This window comes from Hypanus sabinus, unplaced genomic scaffold (assembly GCF_030144855.1).
Source record: "Hypanus sabinus isolate sHypSab1 unplaced genomic scaffold, sHypSab1.hap1 scaffold_603, whole genome shotgun sequence".
Taxonomy (NCBI): Eukaryota; Metazoa; Chordata; class Chondrichthyes; order Myliobatiformes; family Dasyatidae; genus Hypanus; species Hypanus sabinus.
In genome coordinates, this window is record NW_026781459.1 from 180,588 (window position 1) to 204,141 (window position 23,554).

Genomic DNA, 23,554 nt, shown 5'->3' on the forward strand with positions numbered 1-23,554 from the left:
ACTTGTTGCCCAGGGCAAAGGTGTTTGATATCATTAAGTACCCAGAGAGAATGGGACAAAACATGTTTTCACCGGTAGAAAAGTCCAGAGCAAGAGGAGGTAGAGGAAGCAACACACACAAAATACTGGAGGAGTTCAGCAGGCCAGGCAGCATCTACGGAAAAGAGTCCTAATGCCGATTTTCTCAATTGCTGATGTAAAAGATTTTGTTCCCTTTCTCCGAGTTCCTAATCCTTGCATTTAGATAGCTGGAGCTCAGCTCTGTCTGAGAGATCCATCGGTTCCCATTCCCTCATCAGCCAGAAGCTCCCCGGGGCCCGTGTACGGATCGTGGGGCTGAGAGAGAGGGAAGAGGGCAGGACTGTCCCGGGGTTGCTGGTCACGGTGTCCGAAATTCAGAGGAATTATCTCGAAATCGGTGTTTAAGATAAAAACACGGAGAATCACTCTTACCTGCAACCGACATTTTCAAAGGCTTCTGTGTACTGCGCGCATGCGTGAAACTCAGGGGCGGCCTCAGCCTGACGCCTGCGCATTTCATCAGCGCTTCAGCGCCGACGAAATTCTTAACGCATGGCCCTATGGGTAATCACGGTGCCATTAAAGATTTCTGCAAGCACCGGTTCAATGTCCATATCTCATTTTTTTTTAACTTGGGTATAGAAAAAATCTGCAGCTGTTTTAACGCAGAAAGCGGCTCCCATAACCAATATACTCAATATCAACGTGTATCTAATGCCAAAGTAAAATGCAGATATAAAACACAGGAGTTTCTGCAGTTGCTGGAAATACAGAGACGCATACACACAAAACAATTCAGAGAGCAACTAAGCAGCGGAGTACACAGGCTAGGCATGCGGAAGGGGCTCTGCCTAAACGTTTTCTATTTATTCCTCTCCAAAATTTCTGCCTGATCTGTTGATTTCCACCTGTGTTTTGCAGAAATTAACCCCCCCCCCCCTTTTTTTCGATCAACCAGTTTCCAAATGCTTCTAATCTTTCACTTTTAACCACATCCTGCTGGTCTTATTCGTCCTCCTCCTCTGGACCCCATTTCTCTCTGGAGCCCCTGATTCAGGCTGGCAACTCTTTTGTTTCTGACTCTGCACCATCGAAGATTCACTCGCTAGTCTGCTGTCAGACTTTAGAGGTGCATTGTGTTGCGAGACCGCAGGTTCGTTTACTGTGAGTGTCGCTTTAAGTGCCTGAGTGAGGAGGGCTGTGACGTCAGACACAAGCTGCAGGAGCAGGAGCGGGAGAGGGAGACAAGCTGTTGGAACTTCAGCGTGTGACTGCTATAGGCTGCAACTCATCCATGCCCAAAAGGTTGGGTTGATCTGATCATCGGCACGCAGTGCACAACGGATGTGTGACTGTCACTTCGTATCATCCATATGTGTGGATTTGCTGGAGTACCCGTGGTATCACTTTTGTCGGCCCTTACCTGGAATCGGGGTGTTCTGTGGTCACCACTTGAAGACGATATTCCTGTCACTGTCACCTGGTGATATTTCTAAGTGGATTTCGGAACTAATCGACGGATAAGATCTTCGGCGACTGTTATTTCGTTTACCCAGCGTGGAATGTGTGTGGAATTCTTCATAATTGCCTTCTCTCTACATCTTCGTGTGGATTTACAAATCTCTCCTCTCACTCACTTACTCCGTGGATCACTGAACTTTTCTAATTTACCATCTGAAGACTTTAAGCATTGTTTCCCAAGCTTGATAGTTTGGGAGCTATATATACGCATAACACTGTTAACTTCTGTTTATTTCATTTAATCTTTTATATTTGGAGTAGATACTGTTAGGTATCCCGTGACGGGTCAAAGAACCAGCAGAAATATAAAACACCGTGTCGTCTGGTATTGCAGTAAACTAATGCTATTTATTAGTAACTACAGCAATATAAATGCAGATATATCAAACAGGTTATCAATCATTTTATATATATATGTGTGTGTGTGTGTGTGTGTGTGTGTGTGTGTGTGGAAATAGGAAAGCCAAGCTCCTTCACGCCTCGGGGTAAATGGATACCGTCTTACGGTGATGAGTGAAGTTCGGTTCAGTTCGTGGGATTGAGTCGAGCAGTGATGGAGAGAGAGAGAGGAGAGGTTTGAGTCTTCAGGTAAGCTGATGCCGTCGATAGTCACGTCGTCCTCCGAAGTCCTTTGGAAGTCACCGACTGTGATACTACAAACGGGACCGTTCTTCTGTGGTGGAGTTATTAACCCAGGCGACGGATGGACACACGAATAACTCCCCACCGGTCACAGCCTTTTCACACTGCGAGAGCCACTGATCGATGCTCCGGATCGATCTTCCAAAACCCACCTTTTTCTGTGGACACAACAAAGCTGATTCAGTGTCCAAAACCATGTGTCTGGAGGTCTATCAGCGGACCTCCTACTTATCTCACCGTGCTGAGCCCCAGCTGTCCATCAAACAGTTCCTCCCTTCTCTCTCTGGAAGAACAAAGAAGCTGACAGTGTCCTTGTAAAAGTGTCAACAAGCTTGCAGAGAAACCATAACACCATCTCTGAGCAGTCTCTCTCTCTCTCTCTCTCTCTCTCTCTCTCTCTCTCTCTCTCTCTCTCTCTCTCTCTCTCTCTCTCTCTCTCTCTCATGATTACAATACAACAACCATAACGACATCAGCACTCATGAACTGAACTGTATTTTGTACTTTTCCATGACAATTCATTTACCCCTAGACATCGATAGAGCTTGTTTATTATTGCTTGTTATTATTCCTACACTTTTAGGTTTATTACTGCTAACTTGTTTTATATGTATATTCGCATTATTGATATGGTTTTGCTTATTTTTATTAATAAACACCTTTAGTTTGGTACCACCAGACTCCACCGGATTCTTCTTTCTCTTCTGTTTAAAAACCCAGTTACGGGGTACGTAACAAATTTCCTATCCCATAGAGAGGTGACTAGTTGCAACCTGTCATCTCAGGGAGAGCAAGAGGGGAACGGCAGGGATATATTTTCATATACTGATATGGAACAGAAACATGGGCAGGGTCAAGATGGGCCGAGTGGCCTCTCCAGTGAGACACGGAATTTGATACAGAGGTGATTTATATATCACAGCTCCACAATATTAAACACCAGTCTAGTTTAAGGCTAACATCAGCAGAACAGACTCCTCCAATGCTCAGTGACCAGGGTTCAGCCCTGGGTGCGATGAGCAGCCGCAAGAACTGCAGAATCTGACAGTAACAGTCCCTCATGAACCTGCAGCTGCCTTCAGTCACCGTGATGGTTAAACATTTAACACGGAGCTGATTTGAACTTCCTCCCTGATGTGAAGTTGCTGGTGTTGCAGCAGCTGGGATGATTGAGTAAAACTCTTTGTTCACTCCGGACAGAAATGTGGCCTCTATTTATTGTGAACTCACCGGAGCATCACAAGGTGGGTTATCTGAATGAGTCTCTTCCCACACACGGAGCAAGTGAACGGCCACTTCCCAGAGAGAAGCTGCTGGTGTATCTGCGATGGCCGACTGAATCCCTTCCAAAATGAGAGCCAGTGAATGACGTCACACTGCTAGCGACGTCATGGCGATGTATCCAATCAGATCACGGACATGGACATGTGTTCGAGCTCTCCTTGTAGCTTGTAGCTTGTGGGTCGTTATCTTCTCCAGCATCTCCGCCTCCACATCCAAGCATCGGCGGCATTCAAGCACTGGTGAACTGACAGATACAGCGGAACTAACAAGCTGTTGTGTTTGTGATTCCCATACACAAATCCTTTGACTTCCTACACTGCTAAACATTTACAAAGTAAGTCAGTGGGTGACGGACAACATTTCAACTGAAATAATTTTAGTTTCCATGATGCCTTCTGATTAAAACACTGTCACATCACTAAACAATTTAGAGGAACAAGATTTCATCTTTAAACTGGCCACAGTTCCGGCATCAGGCACAGCATCAAACTCTCTGCTTCCCTCTCTGTATCAAAATGGATCATTCCTCCCCTTCATCGGTCTGTGACTTGCCTCAGTTTGTCTGTCTCATTCGCATTCTGAGCATGCGCCACACACCCACTGAGATCACATTTTATTTACACGGCTGTGACTAGAGACTTTCTGATTATTATGTCCCTCCCGGCATTTGACGCTGGTAAACTCAGTCGGCAATGGTATTGAACATCGGGAGAAGGTGATTAGGCTTTTTCGTTGGAGATCGATAAACTGCCGGTAGTGTGTGGCTGGATGAGTGGGTCGTTTTCAGACTGGAAGGGGGTAGCGTTTGGAGTACCCCAGAGAGCAGCCCCTGATCACAGTTGTTCACAGTTTAATGTCCTGGCGGAGGGAGCGAGATGTGAGATGTCCCAGTCTGCTGTTGACGCAGAAAGAGTGGAGTTGGGGGAGGGGAGGCTATTCACAAGCAATTTCGTAGCTTTGCAATCAGTACATAGAGCACTGTGGGGCTGCAGTGGCGGGTTCCAATCAGCTAATTAAATTTGCTGACGGCACTACATTGATCGGCCGAACCCCAAATAATAACGAGGCAGCGTATAGAGAAGAAGTCATCACCCCGACACACGCTGAGTTTTTTTTCCTGCTCCAGAGAGCCAAAAAACAAAGAAAGAGCATGAAAGTCGTTTAGAGAGAAAAATCAAACTCCCACCCCCAACCCCAGCTTAAAAAAAGAACGGCATCCCGATCATCAATCTACAAACCCCACCCCTCTGGACAAAAGGGAACAATAACATCGAGCCCCCCCCCCCCCCAAAGGAAACAACCCTACCCCGCACAACAGCGGAGGAGCCGGTGTCACCAGGGTAGCTGAAATCTGGAACTCACTGCCCGAGGTGGTGGTGGAGGCAGGTCGCTTCACAACATTTACGAAGAGGATGAGCATTGAAACTGCCGAGATACAGTCGGCTGTGAACCAAGTGCTGATAAATGGGACCAGTGTAGACAGTGAGTGGATGGTCAGAACAGGTATGGTCGGCCAAAGGCCTGTTTCCGTGCTGTGTGATCCACCACTCCGGACATGGTAAATTAACAATGGTGGCACCACGAGGCATTGATTTCAAAACTCCACACCCCTCTCCAACCTCAAATAAACCAGACTGCACCCCTTTCTCACCTCTGGGAATATCTGTTTCTGTCAAAGTAGCATAGAGATTGGTCACTTCTGCTAAACAACTGGCAACTGATGAAGTTCCTGTGTCTTCTTGCACTAATGTTGCTTCCTTACAGCAAAACTAACCCTCTCACTGTGTCAGAATCAGTGATTAAATCAGACCCCAAACACTGTGCTTTCATCCCTGCACGTTATAACTGGAACCATCTCACTGAGGGTCTGATGGAGACATAGGATCACATCTCCTTGATTCAGACATTTCAAATACCCTCAGAATGGTTTTCTGATTCAGTCTGAAGGTTTTGGTACATTCAGCTCGTCATCAGACCTGAAAAATCATGTCTTCCCGCAGCTGGTTCCTCCTGTTGGTGTGTCCTCTTTCGTCCACCTCCAGGGAAGCTGCATCTCCACACAGACTCCTCACTTGAGAATACACACAGTGTATTCTGTTGACTAATATGTGTGTGGACCCCGCTGGCAATTCTGGTGTTGTGAACCGAATCGAGACAAACACCACGCTGCCCACTCCACCAACAACACGGCACAGCCGGACACATAACAGGGGACTTTACATCCCACAACCCTGGATTCAGTGATGAAACCCGTGATTAATGTTGTCCCACTGAAAAGTCCGTTAAGGTGCTTTTAAATGCCAGCGCTCTCCCACAGGTGACGTCACACAGCTCCCCCCCCCCCGCACGCACATGACGTCACACATGGGCTCCCCACACCGGGATTTGCCCTCACGTGCGCGGTGTCTTACGTCACCCACGCGCTGCTGTGCTCGAGCTTTATCGGTTTAACGGCTGGGCTAATAATCACGTGACCAGCCCCTCCCCCACCGCTGTCAACAGAGGATTCAGGAGCTACGCTATTCCTATTGGTGCTAAGCGATGTCAATCACTGGTTACAACCAGTCCCGGAGGCGGACAAGCCGAGTGGGCGTTACCCCGCCGAGTTCGTCTCCCGCTCAAGCGCCGACCGCCTCCTCAGAGCGGAGAAAACCTCAAAGTAAATGTCCGCTTTCTGATTTATTTCCATTTCCCTCCGAGGGAAGTTGGGGGCGTTTGTGAAGCGTCTCCTGCGGCCGGAGTCAGATGTATCGCTGAGAGGTAGGAGGAGACCGTTCGGCCCGTCGGTTTGATGCAGACTGTTGAACTGCAAGAGGGGCCGATGGGCCGGGCAAAGTGACAATTATTTGTGCTTTGTTGAGATTGTACCTGGAATTTGGTGTAAAATCCCGCTCCCCAGACTAACACGGGTTATACAGACCGAAGAACAAACTGCCGGAGGAACTCAGTGGGTCGGGCAGCATCTGTGGAGGGAAATGGACCGTCAACATTTCGGGTTGAGACCCTCCCTCTGGACTGAGAGTGGACGGGAAATAGTTAGAGAAAAGAGGTGAGGGGTGGGGATGGGGCAAGAGCTGGGGAGTGAGAGGTGGATCCAGGTGAGGGGGAGGTGGGAAGGTGGAAATAGTGACAGGGGTGGGAGGTGAGTGTTTGGGGCAACACGGAGCTGCAGAAGATGGTAATTAATTCCAAAAAGGATTAACAAAGAAGTTAGAGAGTATTTGTTACAGGGAGTGCAATGCAGATTCACCAGACTGATCCCTGAGGTGGTGGGGTCACCATATGAATAAAGATCAAATGTGATAACCCTTTCATTTAGAGAATCGAGGATTGAGACACATTGAAATGCACAACATCATTACCGGCTGAACCAGGGATCACAGTCTCTGAAAAAAGGAGTGGTCTGTCCGGGACTGAGATGAGGGGAAATGCCTCCACTCCGAGGGTGGTGAATGTCTGTAAATCCCACCTCAGAGGGTGGTGAAGACTCGGTGATCGTCCCCACGTAAAACAGAGGCTGACTCATGTGTGGAGACCGAAGGGATTGAGGAAATTAGGATCGGACAGAAACATGTGTCTGAGATGGGAGAGCAGCCGCCATCTTGTTGATAGTTAGAGGGACTGAATGGCCACTTACTGTTGTTTCTCACTTGATGTTTCAGTGTTCCTGTCCAGTGAGGTCGGAGGAATGTGAATACAAATTAGTGTTTATAAACATCGACTGATTTACATGAAACCTGCACAATTCTGGTTTGGATCTAAAATGTTAGTCGGATCGGAATGGGATTCGAACCCGAAGCCCCTAACCCAGGGAGGTGGAGGGATGGGACGGGAATATACGGAGGGAAAATGTTAAACATGTACCCGGTGTAAATAGGGAATAATGTGGGAAATGCGGTGGGGAGGTCGGGCAGCGTGTGAGGGGCGAGGAGTGGAGTCACCGGGTCACGTGGGAGACCCTCCACCCGTCACGTGATCCCGTTTTACCGCGGATCCGCAGCATCTGCAGCACACACACAAAATGCCGGCGGAACACAGCAGGCCAGGCAGCATCTACAGGGAGAAGCTCTGTCGACGTTTCGGGCCGAGACCCTTCGTCAGGACTAACGGAAAGGAAAGATAGTAGGAGATTTGAAAGTACGAGGGGAGGGGAAAATGCGAAATGATAGGAGAAGACCGGGGGGGGGGGGGGTGGGGAGAAGCCAAGAGCTCGAAAGGTGATTGGCGAAAGTGATACAGAGCTGGAGAAGGGAAAGGATCAGGGGACGGGAGGCCTCGGGAGAAAGAAAGGGGGAGGGGGCACCAGAGGGAGTTGGAGAACAGGCAGAGTGACGGGCAGAAAGAGAGAAAAAAAGGAGGAGGGTGGCAAAAAAAACTAATTATGTCAGGGATGGGGTAAGAAGGGGAGGAGGGGCATTAACAGAAGTTAGAGAAGTCAATGTTCATGCCATCAGGTTGGGGGCTACCCAGCCTGCTATAAGGTGTTGTTCCTTCAACCTGAGTGTGGCTTCATCTTGTCAGTAGAGGCCATGGATAGACATTTCAGAATGGGAATGGGACATGGAATTAAAATGTGCTGCCACTGGGAGATCCTGCTTTTTCTGGCGGACGAAACGGTCTCCACGAAACGGTCTCCCGGTCTGCGTCGGGTCTCACCAAAATATAAAAGGCCACACCGGGAGCACCGGACGCAGTATACCACACCAGCCAACTCACAGGTGAAGTGTCGCCTCACCTGGAAGGACTGTCTGGGGCCCTGAGTGGTGGTGAGGGAGGAAGTGTAAGGGCAGGTGTAGCACTTGTTACGAACCCCGTAACTGGGTCACTTACCAGCAAAGATAGAGATGTCTGTTGAAGTCTGACGATACTATTTTTAACAGTATTTATTAGTAAAAATACACAAAAATAATATCAATGCAAATATACAGATAATATACGTCGTCAATACTAAATCTAAAAGTGCGGGTATATTAATAATCAATAAGAAATAAGCTCTATCGTTGTCTCGGGGATAACGAATTGTCCAATGGAAATATACAGTTCACTGAAGTTCCACAAGCTGCCGTCTTTTGGTTGTCGCTGTGTTGCACTTTGTTGGAGAGAGAGAGAAATACGAATAGAATGGAATAGTTACCGCTACGGGTTTACAACCTTTATGATTTCGATCCTTCGGGAGTCCCGTTGGTGTGGCCGTTCACTTGTGGCCTCTCGTTCTTCCGTGGTAAGGCCGCCAATCCCAGGCAAGGGAAAGGACGAACACGAACCCCCCACCGGCTGTCGCTATTAAACGCAGTCACGGGATTCCTAGCGTTTCTCCTGGTGCGTCTGAAGGGGTTGTTCCCCACACCCTCTTTTATCCTCACTCACGGGGTCTCAGATGTCAATCAGGTTGGGATGATGCAATCCCTCAACCAGCCCACTCTGGTCATTCCCTGAGGGCTTCAATGAATAGTACCTTACTCAATACACAATTCCGTCTCCCAGAGACAATGGCCGTTATCCGTGGCTTTGTCTCGCTGAGGCCAGGACACATTCCAAAACCTTGAGGATTCTCTCTCATTTCCTGGGTCCCAGACCCGAATTAATAGCGATCTTGCGATTCTCAAAAAGGAGGGGGCGACTTTGTACCCTTCGGCCCCTCAGAGTTGTGGCACATTCGTAACAGTGTCGATCCCGCCAGCGAAGGAATAAACAAAGCGAATCCTCGGTTCCGTCAGTCAGCGATCAGTAAAGCCCCGGCTGTGGAGAGGCCGGCCTCCTGCTGGAAACTGTAGCCCGGGGACAGTTCCGAACATCTGGAAGCTAGCTCCTTCCTAGCCTTTGCTGTTCATTCGCAACTGCATTGAAAGTGCGACGTTTCCATTAACACTTCCAACTACACCAGTTTCCCGCCGGGCATGCACAGGAAGTTGTTCTTATTAGTCGAAGGGAATTATTATTTCTTTCAAAAGCGATTCACCTACAGTTCCACTGTTCAATCCACCAATACGTTCTCTGTCTCATTTAAGTGTTCACAGAAGTGGCTAACTGCCTTTATGATGTTTATATTTCAGTATATAGCGCTTCTTACCTTGTACCGGGGCTCCAGGTTCTGTTACCACACTGTCCCAGTGAGGCTGTGTTACGGGTTCTGTAAGTAATGGACACACCCAGGTTAATGTTCAGTCAGCTCCTGGTGATAATCATTAACTAAACTCAGAGCTTCATCAGCGGGTCTCTCCTTCTCCTAGTCCTTGGAACAGGGTACGTTCGGTCTCTCAAACACATCAGAATGTGGATGAAATGTGATCTCAGTGACTTAGAACGTGGAATGGTTGTTAATGCCAGACGGCGCAGTTTATAATGTCGCAGAAACTGCGGATTTCCTGGGATTGTCGCCTTCAACAGTTTCAGTTTGCGGAGAACAGCACAGAAAGGAAGTAAGGCTGCGGCAGGTCCGTGAGCAAAGACTCCTTATGAATGAGAGAGATCGAAGGGAAAAGGCCAGACTGAATCTATATGTCAGGAAGACGACAGTATCTCAAATAACCACGCTGCAACAATAGCGTGCAGAGAGGCATCACTGAACGTGTAACATGTCGAAGACTGAACTGGGCGGCTTACAGCTGCAGAAGACCACGGACATACACTCAGCGGCCACACTATTAGGTACAGGAGGTGACCGTGAGATCTACTTCAGAAAGGAGTGGGCGACTTTGTACCCTTCGGCCCCTTAGAGTTGCTTCACCTTCGTAACACACTTCAGATTCAGATTGTTTATTGTCATTTAGAAACCACAAATGCAATGAGTTAAAAAATGAGACAATGTTCTCCAGAATGATATCACAAAAGCACAGGACAAAACAGAGTACACCAGAAAATCCACTTAACGTTTGGCAATCCCCAATCCAGAGTCCGGAGAGGCTGCTGCGTGTTAATATCAGGCTGCCATCTTAGCGCGTTCCCCGGAAAGGAGCTCCAAATCCACCAGACAAAACAAGACCAAAAACTAAAGCTACAAGACCTGCACAAAACCACATAGTTACAACATGTAGTTACAACAGTGCAAACAATAGCATAATTGATTAAAAAAAAACAGACTATAGGCACAGTAAAAATAGTCCAAGATGTTAAAGGACTGTAAATTCAAAAGAAATCACCACACAGTTTCCACGAGTCCCCAAGGTCCCGACAGACTCGCCATCCCACGCCGGCGGCAGAAGGGAATACCCCCGCTATGGACTTCCACGACGCTGCCCGACTCAGTCTCGCAGACGCAGCACACACCGAATGCGCCGAGTCCGTCGAACCTCCGAGCCAAAGACCATCCCCTCCGGCACAGCTTCTCCGAGCACCATCCTCTGCCGAGTGTATCAAGACGGCCCCGCCAATGCGACCCCGAGGACTGGGGGCCTGTTCTTCCCAACAGAGTGTTGGACCTCACAGCAACAGCAGCAACGAAGAAGGTCTTCCTGGGATTTCCCGGTGTTTCTCTGCGCGTCCACGCCCGTTTTCAATCGATTATGGTTGCGCACGGCACCCCACTTCACAAATAACCGATAATCAGCTCCGGAGTGGCCGCTGCAAGCTGCGTCGCGCCGCCATCTTGGATCTTTCCAAGTTGTTCCGCTTGCAAGGATAAGTGACAGGAGGGATATCGGTGGGAAGGGATGGGGGGACAAGGGAGTCACGTCGGGAGCGATCTACGCGGAAAGCAGAAAGAGGGGGGAGGGAAAGATGTGTTTGGTAGTGGGATCCCATTGGAGGTGGCGGAAGTTACGGAGAATTATACGTTGGACCTGGAGGCTGGTGGGGTGGTAGGTGAGGACAAGGGGAACCCTATCCCGAGTGGGGTGGCGAGCGGATGGGGTGAGGGCATGGGAGTTGGAAATAGGAGAGATGTGTTTGAAAGCAGAGTTAATAGTGGAGGAAGGGAAGCCCCTTTGTTTAAAAAAGGAAGACATCTCCTTCGTCCTGGAATGAAAAGCCTCATCCTGAGAGCAGATGCGACGGAGACGGAGGAATTGCGAGAAAGGGATTGCATTTTTGCTAGAGACAGTGTGGGAAGAGGAATAGTCCAGGTAGCTGTGAGAGTCTGTAGGCTTATAGTAGATATCAGTAGATAGGCCGTCTCCACAGATGGTGACTGAAAGATTAAAAAAGGGGAGGGAGGTTTCGAAAATGGATCAGGTAAATTTGAGGGGAGGGTGAAAGTTGGAGGCAAAGTTAGTAAAGTCAACGAGCTCAGCATGCGTGCAGGAGGCAGCGCCAATGCAGTCGTCGATGTAGCGAAGGAAAAGAGGGAGATGGATACTCGTATAGGCTTGGAACATGGGCTGTTCCATACACCCAACAAAAAGGCTGGCATAACTGGGACCCGTGCGGGTGCCCATGGCTACACCCTTGGTTCGGAAGAAGTGCGAGGAGCCAAAGGATAAATGATTGAGAGTAAGAACTAATTCCGCTGGGCAGAGGAGAGTGGTGGTAGAGGGGAATTGGTTAGGACTGGAATCCAAAAAGAAGCTGAGAACTTTGAGACCTTCCAGGTGGGGGATGGAGGTATATGAGGGCTGAACGTCCATGGTGAAAATAAGGCGGTGAGAGCGAAAAATTTTTCATTGAAAAAATTCAAAGCGTGAGAAGTGTCACGAAAATACATGGGAAGGGATTGAACAAGGGGAGATAAGACAGGGTCAAGGTATGCAGAAATGAGTTCGGTGGGGCAGGAGCAATCTGAGACAATGGCTCTACCTGGACAGGCGGGTTCAGAGGCCCCGCCCACTTACCTGGTGACGCGCTGGCGACATCGCGCATGCTCAGTCCGGGAAGGGCGGTGTTGTTTTTCGTTCTTTGTTGAAGCGGGTCGGCGGTGGGATCGGGATCGGGAGGGGGTCCTCACCCTCGCCCCTTGGGGAGCCAGGGACGGATTATTCACTGCGGGGCGACGACAACAGTTTCCTTTCGGTGAGTATTGAAGCAGGTCCGGAGCGGGGAGGTCCCGAATTCAAACGGCAGGACTGGAGAATAAAAGGTGGGGGTGGGGAAGGGAGAGAACCACAAGGTGATCGGTGAAACCTGAAGGGGGAGGGGGTGAACTTTCCAGAACTGGCGGCCTCGCCTCGCTTCCTTCACAGAATCTGCCGGGGTCAGTCCGGGTTGTGAGACCTTCACACCGAACCGTCTGAGATGAGCCGCCGCTCAGCCCCTGTTGTTCTGGTCCTATTAGCAGGATGAAGTAAAACATGTTTCTATCTTGTTACTGACAGAGAATTGTATAATTGCTGTTCTGTGTGTTATCTGAATGTACTTGCCTGTGATGCTGCCACGTCAGTGTTTCTCTGTACCTGTACCTTCCCGTACTTGTGCACTTGGCAATAAATTCAACAGGACCTGAGAAATCTCAGTGAGATTTGATTAGTGATGATCATCTTGGCAGCTCGGTAGGTCGAATGTGTGAGACAGTACACTGTTAAATGCAAAACTCTGAACAGTGTTGATGATCAGAGGGATCTTAGACTCCAAGTTCATCGCTCCCTGAAAGAGACTGCACAGATTGATCGGGTGGTTAAGAAGGCAAATGACATGGTTGTCTTTATTAGTTGAAGCACTGAGTTCAAAAGTCGGGAAGTTGTGCTGTAGCTTTATAAAGCTAGTTAAATCTGGAGTGTTTCATACAGTTCTGGTCGCCCCCATTCTCGGAAGGATGTCGGGGCTTTGGACAGGGCGCAGAAGAGGTTTACCAGGACACTGCCTGGATTAGAGGGCATGAGCTATAACGAGAGGCTGGATAAACTTGTGTTGTTTTCTCCAGAGCGGCGCAGGCTGGGGTGAGACTGGATGGACGATTAGACGATTACGAGAGGGATAGACGATATATTTTCCCCAGGGTTGAAATTTCTAAGATAAGAGGCCATTCATTTGAGGTGAAAGGGGATAGGTTAATGGAGATATGAGGGGCGTGTATGTTGTTCCTCACCGAGTCTGCTGGGTCGTTCACTGAAATTTGCTCCCTGGGGAGACCCTCCGCTCTGACGTAGTAATCACCCTGCGCATGCTCACAGCCGCCCCCCCCCCACCCGGATGGATGGTGGTTTATCTCCCCGTTCGTTGTTGAAACGATATATATTCCTTAATTGAATACACTGAGCACTGTGCTGTACTGTTCAATGTTCTGGGTCTCTTGTGGAGAGGTTTTGGGGTAATGGAGGCAAAAAGGGTGAGTGGGAACAACAGGTCACTGGAGTCCAGTGTGGGAAATGTGAGATCACCCACTTCTGTAGGAGAAACTGAAATCCTGAGTGTGTTAAAATGGAGAGTTTAAGTGCAGTGGGTAGAGAGGGAGGTGAAAGGTACATTGTATTTATTGTAAGAGTTATTGGGTGTAAGAGTGAAATGACATTAACAATTACTCGCGTTTTGTTGAGATTATACCTGGGATATGATGTAAAATCCCGCTCTCCATGGGTTATACAGACCTGCTGTTGAAGAAAGGCTTAAAAAAACCCCCAGCAAACTATAGACCAGTGCTTCTGACATCAGTATTAGAAGCACTGCATATATGAGTATTTGAAAAGACAAGACTGACTTGGAACAGTCAGCATGACTTTGTTTACTCCTGGCAACACACACAATTTTTTTTTGATGAGGTTATTGGGAATATTACCAGGAAAGTAGATAAAGGCAATGAAGCGAATGTTGTTTACATGGTCTTTTGCAAGCATTTAGCAATCCTGCATGGGAGGTTGGTCAGGGAAATTCATTTGCATCACGTTCAATGTAAGGAAGTAAATTGGAGTAAATAATGGCATTTTGGGAGAAGGTGGACTATGATGGTTGATGATTGTCTACATTAATCGTTGGGTCCGTTGCTGTTTGTCATCTATATCAATGATTGGGATGGTAATGTTTTTAACTTGATAAGCACATTTACATGTGACGCCAAGATTAGGGGTGTCGTTCACAGTGAGGGAAATTATCTATCATAGGTTACAGGGATCTGGAACAGCTGGAAATACTGACCTGAAAATGGGAGATGGAATTTAATGCAGGCAAGTGCGAAGTGTTGTGCTATGTTAGGTCTTGCACAGTAAACAGTGGAGCACTAACGTTGCGGTGGAACAAAAGGATCTGGGAATAAAGGTCCATAATTCATTGAAAGCAGCGCCACAGGTAGATAGGGTGGTTAATAAATGCTTTTGGCATAGTGACCTTCATCAATTAAATTATTGACTGCAGGAGAAGGGATGTTAGTTTGAAGTTGTATATGACATCGGTGAGTCCAAATTTAGAGTATTGTGTGTAGTTCTGGTCACCTACCTACAGGAGAGGTGTAAGTTTGAAAGTGTACTGGGAAAAACTTCAAGGAGGTTTCTGGAGGCCCTGAGTGATAAGGAAAGGTTGAATAGTTTTGGACTTTAATCCTTGAAATGCTAAAAATTGAGAGGAGATTTGACAGAGCAGTGCAACATGAAGATGGGTATAGATTGGTAAATGCAAGCAGGCCTTTTCCACTGAAGTCAGGTGGAACGACAACCAGAGATCATGCATCATGGGTGACAGATGAGAAGTTTTAGTGGGACATGAGTGGATAAGTCTTCAATCAGAGGGTCGAGAGAATGTGGAACGAGCTGCCAACAGGAGTGGTACATGCGAGCACGATTTCACCTTTGAAAATATGGATGGGGGAATATGGCTACTGTGCAGGTGGGTGGGAACAGGTGGTTTAAATGGCTCAGACAATGCACCTGTACTGTGTTCTGTTTCGATATGACTCTCTAACCATGACTCCTTGATCACAGACAGAAGTTTGATTGAGTAAAGATCCGAAATTAATATCAGACTTGAATAATTCACACCTTAATTCCCCAAGAATACTCAACAGCCTGGATGTGTTTTGACATGGTTTTAAACTGCCCACACGCTCCCTGTCATGGATATTTCATAACCAGGGAAAGACAAAATGCTGGAGTAACTCAGCAGGTCCGGGCAGTATGTATGGAACTGAATACAACGGGAAATTATTGGACCGAGACCCTTCAGTGGAACTGGAAAGGAAGAGGGAAGAGGCAATACCATTGATTGATTTGGAAGGTGCAGGTTGCTTTTGTGTGAGACTCGGAGCTCAGGGTTTGTGTTTAAACAGCTGCCTGCATATTCCTCAGAACAGGGAGCAGCCTTTCTGCTGAAACCAATTCAAACTGGTTTGACATTTCACTCTCTATCACATAAACAAAGTCACATCAGTGTTCTGTTTAACTATTTCTGCATATGCAAATATGCTAAACTGTTAATAGTTTGCAAGGAACCTGTAACATGTCATAAACGACACTGCCAACGGGCTTGAACGAGCTACATTACCAGTTACAGTTGCTGTCCTGTTTGCTGTGAGTTTGCAGAATTTAATTATTTTTACTTAAAACTCTCATTATCTGCAGTTGTTTTAAAACTTTTTTTATGATACCTTAAAAAAAAGATTCATGCCATTCCTAACTGTGACATTCCTTAATACAAAGACACAACACAGTGTATGAAAAATGCATCTTTCCCAAATTTGCCAATAACCCTTAAAATATTGTTGATGTAAGGGTAAAGGTGAGGGGCAGAATGAGGTGGAGAGAGAGAAAGGTTGAGCAGGGAGAGGGGAAAAAGTCAGGGCGAGGGTCTGTTATGTACCCCGTAACTGGGTGTCTAATCAGCAGAGAAAGAAGAATTCATTGGAGTCTGATGGTACTATACTGAATGTGTTTATTAATAAAAATAAGCAAAATAATATCACTAATGCAAATATACATATAAAAGCAGTTAGCAGTAATATACCTAAAAGTGTTGGAATAATAATAATAATAATAATCAATAATAAACAAGCTCTATTGATGTCTAGGGGTAAATAAATTGTCATAGAAAAGGATAAAGTTCGGTTCAGTTCATGAGTGCTGATGTAGTTATAGTTGTTGTATTGTAATGGTTGGAGAGAGAGAGAGAGAGCGAGCGAGATGTAACAGCTACAGTCAGGCAAGCCTTTCTTTGCTTTCTTAATCCGTCATATCGGTGTGGTCATTCTGACCTCTCCATTCTTCTGTGGTGGACTCGTCACTCTGGCATGAGTGGACACACACACAAGTCCCCACCGACCCTGCTTTTTCACTGATAGTCTTACTGACCGACCTCCTGGTTCGGTCTCCGAAGCCCCCACCTTTCTTGTGGGTTCCAACACTCAGTCAGTGTCCACTGGCGTGTCTGGAGGGTGTCTCTCCAGACCTATCTTTTATCCCTACTCACGGGGACTCAGCTATCCATCACTCCTGAATGACTGTGTCCATCAAATAAGGCCACTCCTTCAATCCACTGAGGAATGTTTATGAGCAAACTATTGTCCTTGCAGTGAAACAGTAAATAATTCAAAAAGGAGTCACAATATGGGTAATCAGTAATTTCCCCCTCTCTCTGGTCTGTCGCTGATGTTCCTGCTTGTTTTTCCATCTCTCTTTCTCATGGTCAGCATAGCAACAGTAATTGTTTGTGTTTCTCAGGAGGGGAATGGTTAACTCTACCCCATTGTCCATCAGGTCTATTCATCACTCATAACAGGTCTATGAGGTGGACAGGGAGCAACTAAGATGAAAGTGAGGCAGTGGAGTAGGTAGAAGGTGGGTAGATGATGGGACACAATGGGGAGACAGCGGGAGGGAATATGATTAGAGAGAAAGGGACAGAAAGGGAGTTTGGTGCAGAAAATTTATTTGCTCCACGTTCAACATAAGGAGGTAAATTGGCATAGACAGTGGAGCTTTGGGCGAAGGCTGACAATGATAGTAGATGATTGTCTCCCTGATTGGGGGTTTATGACCGGCGGACAGCCACAGAAATGGTAGTTGGGCCGTTGCTGTTTGTCATCTATGATAACGTGTTTAACTTGATAAGCACATTTGCATATGACAGCAATATCGGGTGTAGTCGGCAGAGAGGCAGGTTACAGTGGGATCTGGCGCAGCTGCAAATACTGAGCTGAAAATTGCAGATGGAATTTAATCTAAGCAAGTGCAAAGTGTTGCACTCTGTCGGTCTTACACAGTAAACGATAGCGCACTAAAGAGTGCGGTGGAATAAAAGGAATAAGACATTGCTGAGTTTGAATTTGGAGTATTGACTGCTGTTTTGGTCATCTATCTATAAGAGAAATAAATAAGGTTGAAAGAGTACTGGGAAAAGGTGCGGGTTGTTTTTCTGGGAGATTCAAAGCTCAGGGTCTGGTGTAAGCAGCTGTTTGGCCCTGCACATTCCACAGAACCATAGGCAGCTCTTCTTAAAGCAGCACTTTAGGCCATTCTGCTAAAACCATATCCAACTGCTTTGAAGTTTCCTTCTCATTCGGGTTTGAAAACATTCACATTATTAGTTTGCTTAACTATTTCTGCTGCAGGGAGGGTCAATGAATGTGAAAGCTGATATAAAGAAAACTACCGTTGATTCCGAAACCTCGCTACCAATTACAGTTGATGCTCTGCTTGCTGTGAGTTTCTGGAATTTTATAATTTCTTCCTTCAGACTCACATTGTCTATATTTGTTTCTAAAACATTCTTTTCATGATTCCTTAAAAAAATCAGTTTGTGACAGTCACCAGACCATGAGACACAGGAGCAGAATTCAGCCTATCGATTCAACTCCACCATTCCATCATGGCTGATCCCTGATCCCACTCAACCCGATACCATTCTCACCATATCCTTTGATGTTCTGAATGATCAAGAGACAATCAACTTTTGCCTTAAACACCCACGGATTGTCCTCCACTACAGTCTGTGACAGATTCACTACTCTCTGGCTAAAACAAATCCTTCTTCAATCTTTTCTAAACGGTCGCCCCTCAATTTTAAGGCTGCAACCCCTAGATTTGGATACCTTCACCACAGGAGCATCCTCTCCACATTCACCCCGGCCAGTCCTTTTAACAGTCAGTAGGTGTCAATGAGATTCCCCAGCATTTTTCTAAATTCCAGTGAGTACAGACCCAAAGCTGCATCATGCTCCTTGTATGTGAACCCCTTCATTGCTGGAATCATCCTCATGAGCCTCCTGCGGTCATTCAACAACAACAACACATGCTTCCTGAGATATTGGGCCCAAAACTGTTAATGACACTTGAAATATGTCCTGATTAATGTCTCATAAAGACTCAGAATTTTCTCCTTGCTTTTATATTCTATTCCCCTTGCAATAAATGACAACATTGCACTTGCCTTCTTTATCACAGACTCAACCTATAGATTAACCTTCCAGGAGTCAGACCCGAGTACACCTGATTCCCTCTGCACTCTGATGTTTGAACATTCTCCCGTTTAGATGACAGTCTACATTGTTAGACAGGGATTGACAGGCGGCAGCTAGGCAGGAAAAAGAAGGAGAGATGGAGAGGGATGAAGGCACGAGAGAGCGGGGAAGGGTGTGGGGAAAGAGGAAGGGTAGTTGAGCATGGGATGAGCAGAGCGCAGGATGGGGAAGGAGAGAGCTTGGGGAAGGAAGGTGGGAGGAAAAGTGGACGGGGGGGTGGGAGAAGAGCGGAGCGGGGAGGGGGCAAGTGGGAGGACAGCGCGGTAAGGAAAGCGAGTGTTTTGAAATGAGCGACAGACACTATATAACCGAATAACCTCGGGTGTAGCGGCTCAGACTGACATCTCTGTATATGGTGAGCACACCGTTCACCCGGCACCTCACTGAACTCCGTCCGGTTTCAACATCACAGTAAGTGTTGTCTCCGATTCTTCAGAACCAGGGAGCATTTACAATCGGGTTTGGCTTTTGTCGGGCTCAGGAGGGAAGTCAGTGGGAGAAGGGAACTCTGAAATCTTTAAATTAACAAATTAATTATTGACCAAATGGATTAAAAGAAACAATTACCTTCAACTACAAACATTCTCCAGTTCGTTTCTACTGAGACTCTGCAGTAAAACCTTTCTGCAGTGATATGCGAAATGTCCCCACAGGGCAGCGAAAGAGTCTCTCTCCCTCTTCGCCCTCCCTGACACACACTCACTCACATACACAGGAAAAACTATTGAGAATACAGAACTACTGTAAGATATTGGCATTCGGAACATCGTCGTGGACTATGCCACAGATCGATTCATTTAATTAAATTGCAAATATATATATATATATATATATATATATATTTATTAAAACTACAGATATTGGGTGTTTGAAGTAAAATAAACTACTGGAAACTCTCAACGTCTAATAGCAATTGTAATAAGTAGACATTCAGATTGCAGACACTGGTGAACTTTCTTTTCTATATCGTCGGTGTTTTAATGTTTTTTCCTGTTACAGAAATATTTAAATTCAGTGTTAAATTAACTTTGTTCACAGTTGAACGTGAGCGCGAAATGTTGAAGTAGTTTATTTGTTTTAAACAGAAAAGCCGCTCCCTGCTCCGAGGAATGCCTGCGTGTCAGAATTTGCCCTGCAGACAGGCAGCAGCTTGCACACAGAAAATTGCACTGTGAGTCTCACGGAGCAGCAACACCGGCTCCTCCCCCATAGTTACTAAATGACCCTCCTCTGATGGTCTGGTGTAAAGTTAGAAGGAAACAACTTGAAAATATACCCACAGGGAGACTGAACATTCTTAGTGAATTAAGGTGAATGCAGCTTCTGTTCTTTATTTCTGATCTTTACTTCCAGTTGACACGTTACCCGTGTTTTGGATCAGTGACCAAGAAGTTGCTTGCAAACAAGAGAACATTTGCAGATGCTAGAGCAACACACACAAAATGTTGGAGTAACTCAGCAGGCCAGACAGCATCTAGGAAGAGAGTGAACAGATGACGTTTTGGGCCGAAACCCTTCGGCAAGACTCCTTTCCCAGATGCTGCCTGCCCTGCTGAGCTCTTCCGGCATTTTGTGTGTATTGGAGGAAGTTATTCGCTCTATTTTGTCTCTTCTGGCGGTCGTGGTAGTTGTGTTCTTGCATTATCCTGTCTGCATGGTTGAGATTCTCCACAATTCATGTCCAGGTTAAAAACAGTTCCTGCATCAGGGGTTACAATTCCAAAGCAAGTGTGCAAAAAGATGTTTAGTCAACACGGCTTCTGTTTCCAAAACTTGTGACTTCAGATGAATGCATGTCGTTTTTCTCATGACTGTGTTTATTGTTGGTGTTTCGAGCTGATTTCCTCAACGTCCTTTAAAAGAAAAGACGTTGATTCTGTTCAAGGTCTCGATACATAACAAACATTGTGGGTGGGGTGGTGACCAGTTACAGAAAGCGACAGGCGGCATTGCAAAGCGACCACCATTATTTCACTGTGTGGGGCAGCAGGCTCGATGGGCTGAGTGGCCAATTTCTGCCTGGTCTGTGCACAAGAAAAGCTCCGACTACAGAGTTACTGTAAACTAAGTTAACAAGTACGGACCACGGCAAATAACCTACTGTTGAACAAAAAACAAGTATTGAAGTAATTAAATCATCCAGAACGTTGAGCGAGATGTTAAGCAACAATGAACCTAGCACCGACCCCCACTGCACCCCACGAGTCACTGGTCTCCAGTCAGAGAGTCAAACCATCTTCCACCACTTACTGGCTTCTGCCACAAAACCAATGTCCAAATCAATTTACCACCTCATTCTGAATGCCAAACCTTCTTGACTAATCTCCCAGGTGGGACTCTGCCAAATGTCTTGCTACATTGTACTGAACTATATAGTTTTAATTCAGTGAATTAACTGTTCTCTCTCCCAGAGCAGTAAGTGTCACATTGTTCCAGTTTGATAACTGACCAACAACATTCTTGCACAGCATACTTTCACTGCTCTGGGGAGAAACTAACCATGAAAGTTATGGGAGAGACTTTGCGGAGCTATGCTGTTGCCCAAGGCCCAGCGTCTGAGTCCAGGAGCTGATGACCCCGGGGCTGCTGCAGGACCGTCCACACTGCAAGTGTCCTCTCAGGGCAGTGGAGCGAGTCTGTTTCAAAAAGCCTCGGGTATCCTTGTGAACACAGCCCCAAACCGGCAATGCTCAGAGTCTGGCTCTCTGGAAAGTGAAATGAGAAAGATGGTTTCCCATCACTGACAAGTGGAGCAGCGGCATTACTGCCCCATGACGGCTGTGATTGAGTCCCAGGGATGAGGATGTGATCTTTGTCCGTCTGTCTGCACAGTTTGTTATTGGGAAATAGAGAAGTACACGGGAAGTGGATCTTCAGCCTGATAGGCCCAATCGGGATTAATCCCCGTAGAGTCATCAGGAGGATGTGTCATATCACAGGCATACACCGTGAACGTTGTTGGCTTTGTGGCAGCAGTACAATGCAATATATAATAGTAGAGAAAAAAACTGTATTACAATAAGTATCTGTTACTGAAATTTCATTAAGTATTGTAACAATGAATTCAGTGAAGTAGGTTCGTGGGTTCCATGTCAATTCAGAAATCAGATGGCAGAGGGAAGGAAGCGTTTCCTGACTAGTTGAGTGTGTGCCCTCAATCTCCTGTACCACCTTCCTGGTGATACCAATGAGAAGGGGGCATCTCCTTGGTGAATCAGATCCCTAATGACTGATGCCGCCGTTTTGAGGCATCGCTCCAAGACAATGTCCTGGATGCTACGGAGGCTACTGCCCATGATGGAGCTGACTGAATTGACAACATTGCTGAGAGTATTTCGATCCTGTGCAGTAGCTTCAACACTTCCCCCATCCCGCCATATCAAGCAATGTGCAGCCAGTTAAAACAGTTTTTACGGTACAACTGTAGAAATCTGTGAGTCTTTGGTCACATCTCAAATCTCGTCAAACTCCGAATGAAATATAACGGCTGCTGTGCATTCTTTGTAACTGCATCGTTATGCTGGGCCCTGGAGATCCTCAGAGATGCTGACACAGAGGGACATGAAGTTGCTCACTCTTTCCACTGCTGACCGATCAATGACGATTGGTGTGTGTCTGTGCCCTCGTCTTACCCACTCAGAAGTCCACAATTAGACCATTGATCTGACCGATGTTGAGTGCAAGTTTGTTGCTGCAACACCACTCCTCCAGGTGATATACACCACTCCTCCAGGTGATATACACCACTCCTCCAGGTGATATACACCACTCCTCCCGGTGATATACACCACTCCTCCAGGTGATATACACCACTCCTCCAGGTGATATACACCATTCCTCCAGGTGATATACACCACTCATCCCGGTGATATACACCACTCCTCCAGGTGATATACACCACTCCTCCAGGTGATATACACCACTCATCCCGGTGATATACACCTCTCCTCCAGGTGATATACACCACTCCTCCAGGTGATATACACCACTCCTCCAGGTGATATACACCACTCCTCCCGGTGATATACACCACTCCTCCAGGTGATATACACCACTCCTCCAGGTGATATACACCACTCCTCCAGGTGATATACAACACTCATCCAGGTGATATACAACACTCATCCAGGTGATATACACCACTCATCCAGGTGATATACAACACTCATCCAGGTGATATACAACACTCATCCAGGTGATATACACCACTCCTCCAGGTGATATACACCACTCCTCCAGGTGATATACAAAACTCATCCAGGTGATATACACCACTCCTCCAGGTGATATACAACACTCATCCAGGTGATATACACCACTCCTCCAGGTGATATACACCACTCCTCCAGGTGATATACAACACTCATCCAGGTGATATACAACACTCATCCAGGTGATATACACCACTCCTCCAGGTGATATACAACACTCATCCAGGTGATATACACCACTCCTCCAGGTGATATACACCACTCCTCCAGGTGATATACAACACTCATCCAGGTGATATACAACACTCATCCCGGTGATATACACCACTCATCCAGGTGATATACACCAGTCATCCAGGTGATATACAACACTCATCCAGGTGATATACAACACTCATCCAGGTGATATACACCACTCATCCAGGTGATATACAACACTCATCCAGGTGATATACACCACTCCTCCAGGTGATATACACCACTCCTCCAGGTGATATACACCACTCCTCCAGGTGATATACAACACTCATCCAGGTGATATACAACACTCATCCAGGTGATATACACC

The 23,554-nt window shown here is 46.7% G+C and overlaps 1 protein-coding gene across 1 annotated transcript in view; it reads left to right on the plus strand.

The window, feature by feature from the left end:
* The first annotated feature begins 12,268 nt into the window (after positions 1 to 12,268).
* The window catches only part of LOC132389566 (NACHT, LRR and PYD domains-containing protein 12-like), a 42,543-nt gene continuing 31,257 nt past the window's right edge, over positions 12,269 to 23,554 (plus strand). Inside the window, exons 1-3 of the mRNA XM_059962043.1 lie at positions 12,269 to 12,411; positions 17,867 to 17,956; positions 19,861 to 19,946. Coding sequence (XP_059818026.1) covers positions 17,876 to 17,956; positions 19,861 to 19,946 — 167 coding nt within the window. The 5' untranslated portion in view covers positions 12,269 to 12,411; positions 17,867 to 17,875. The remainder of the gene's footprint in view (positions 12,412 to 17,866; positions 17,957 to 19,860; positions 19,947 to 23,554) is intronic.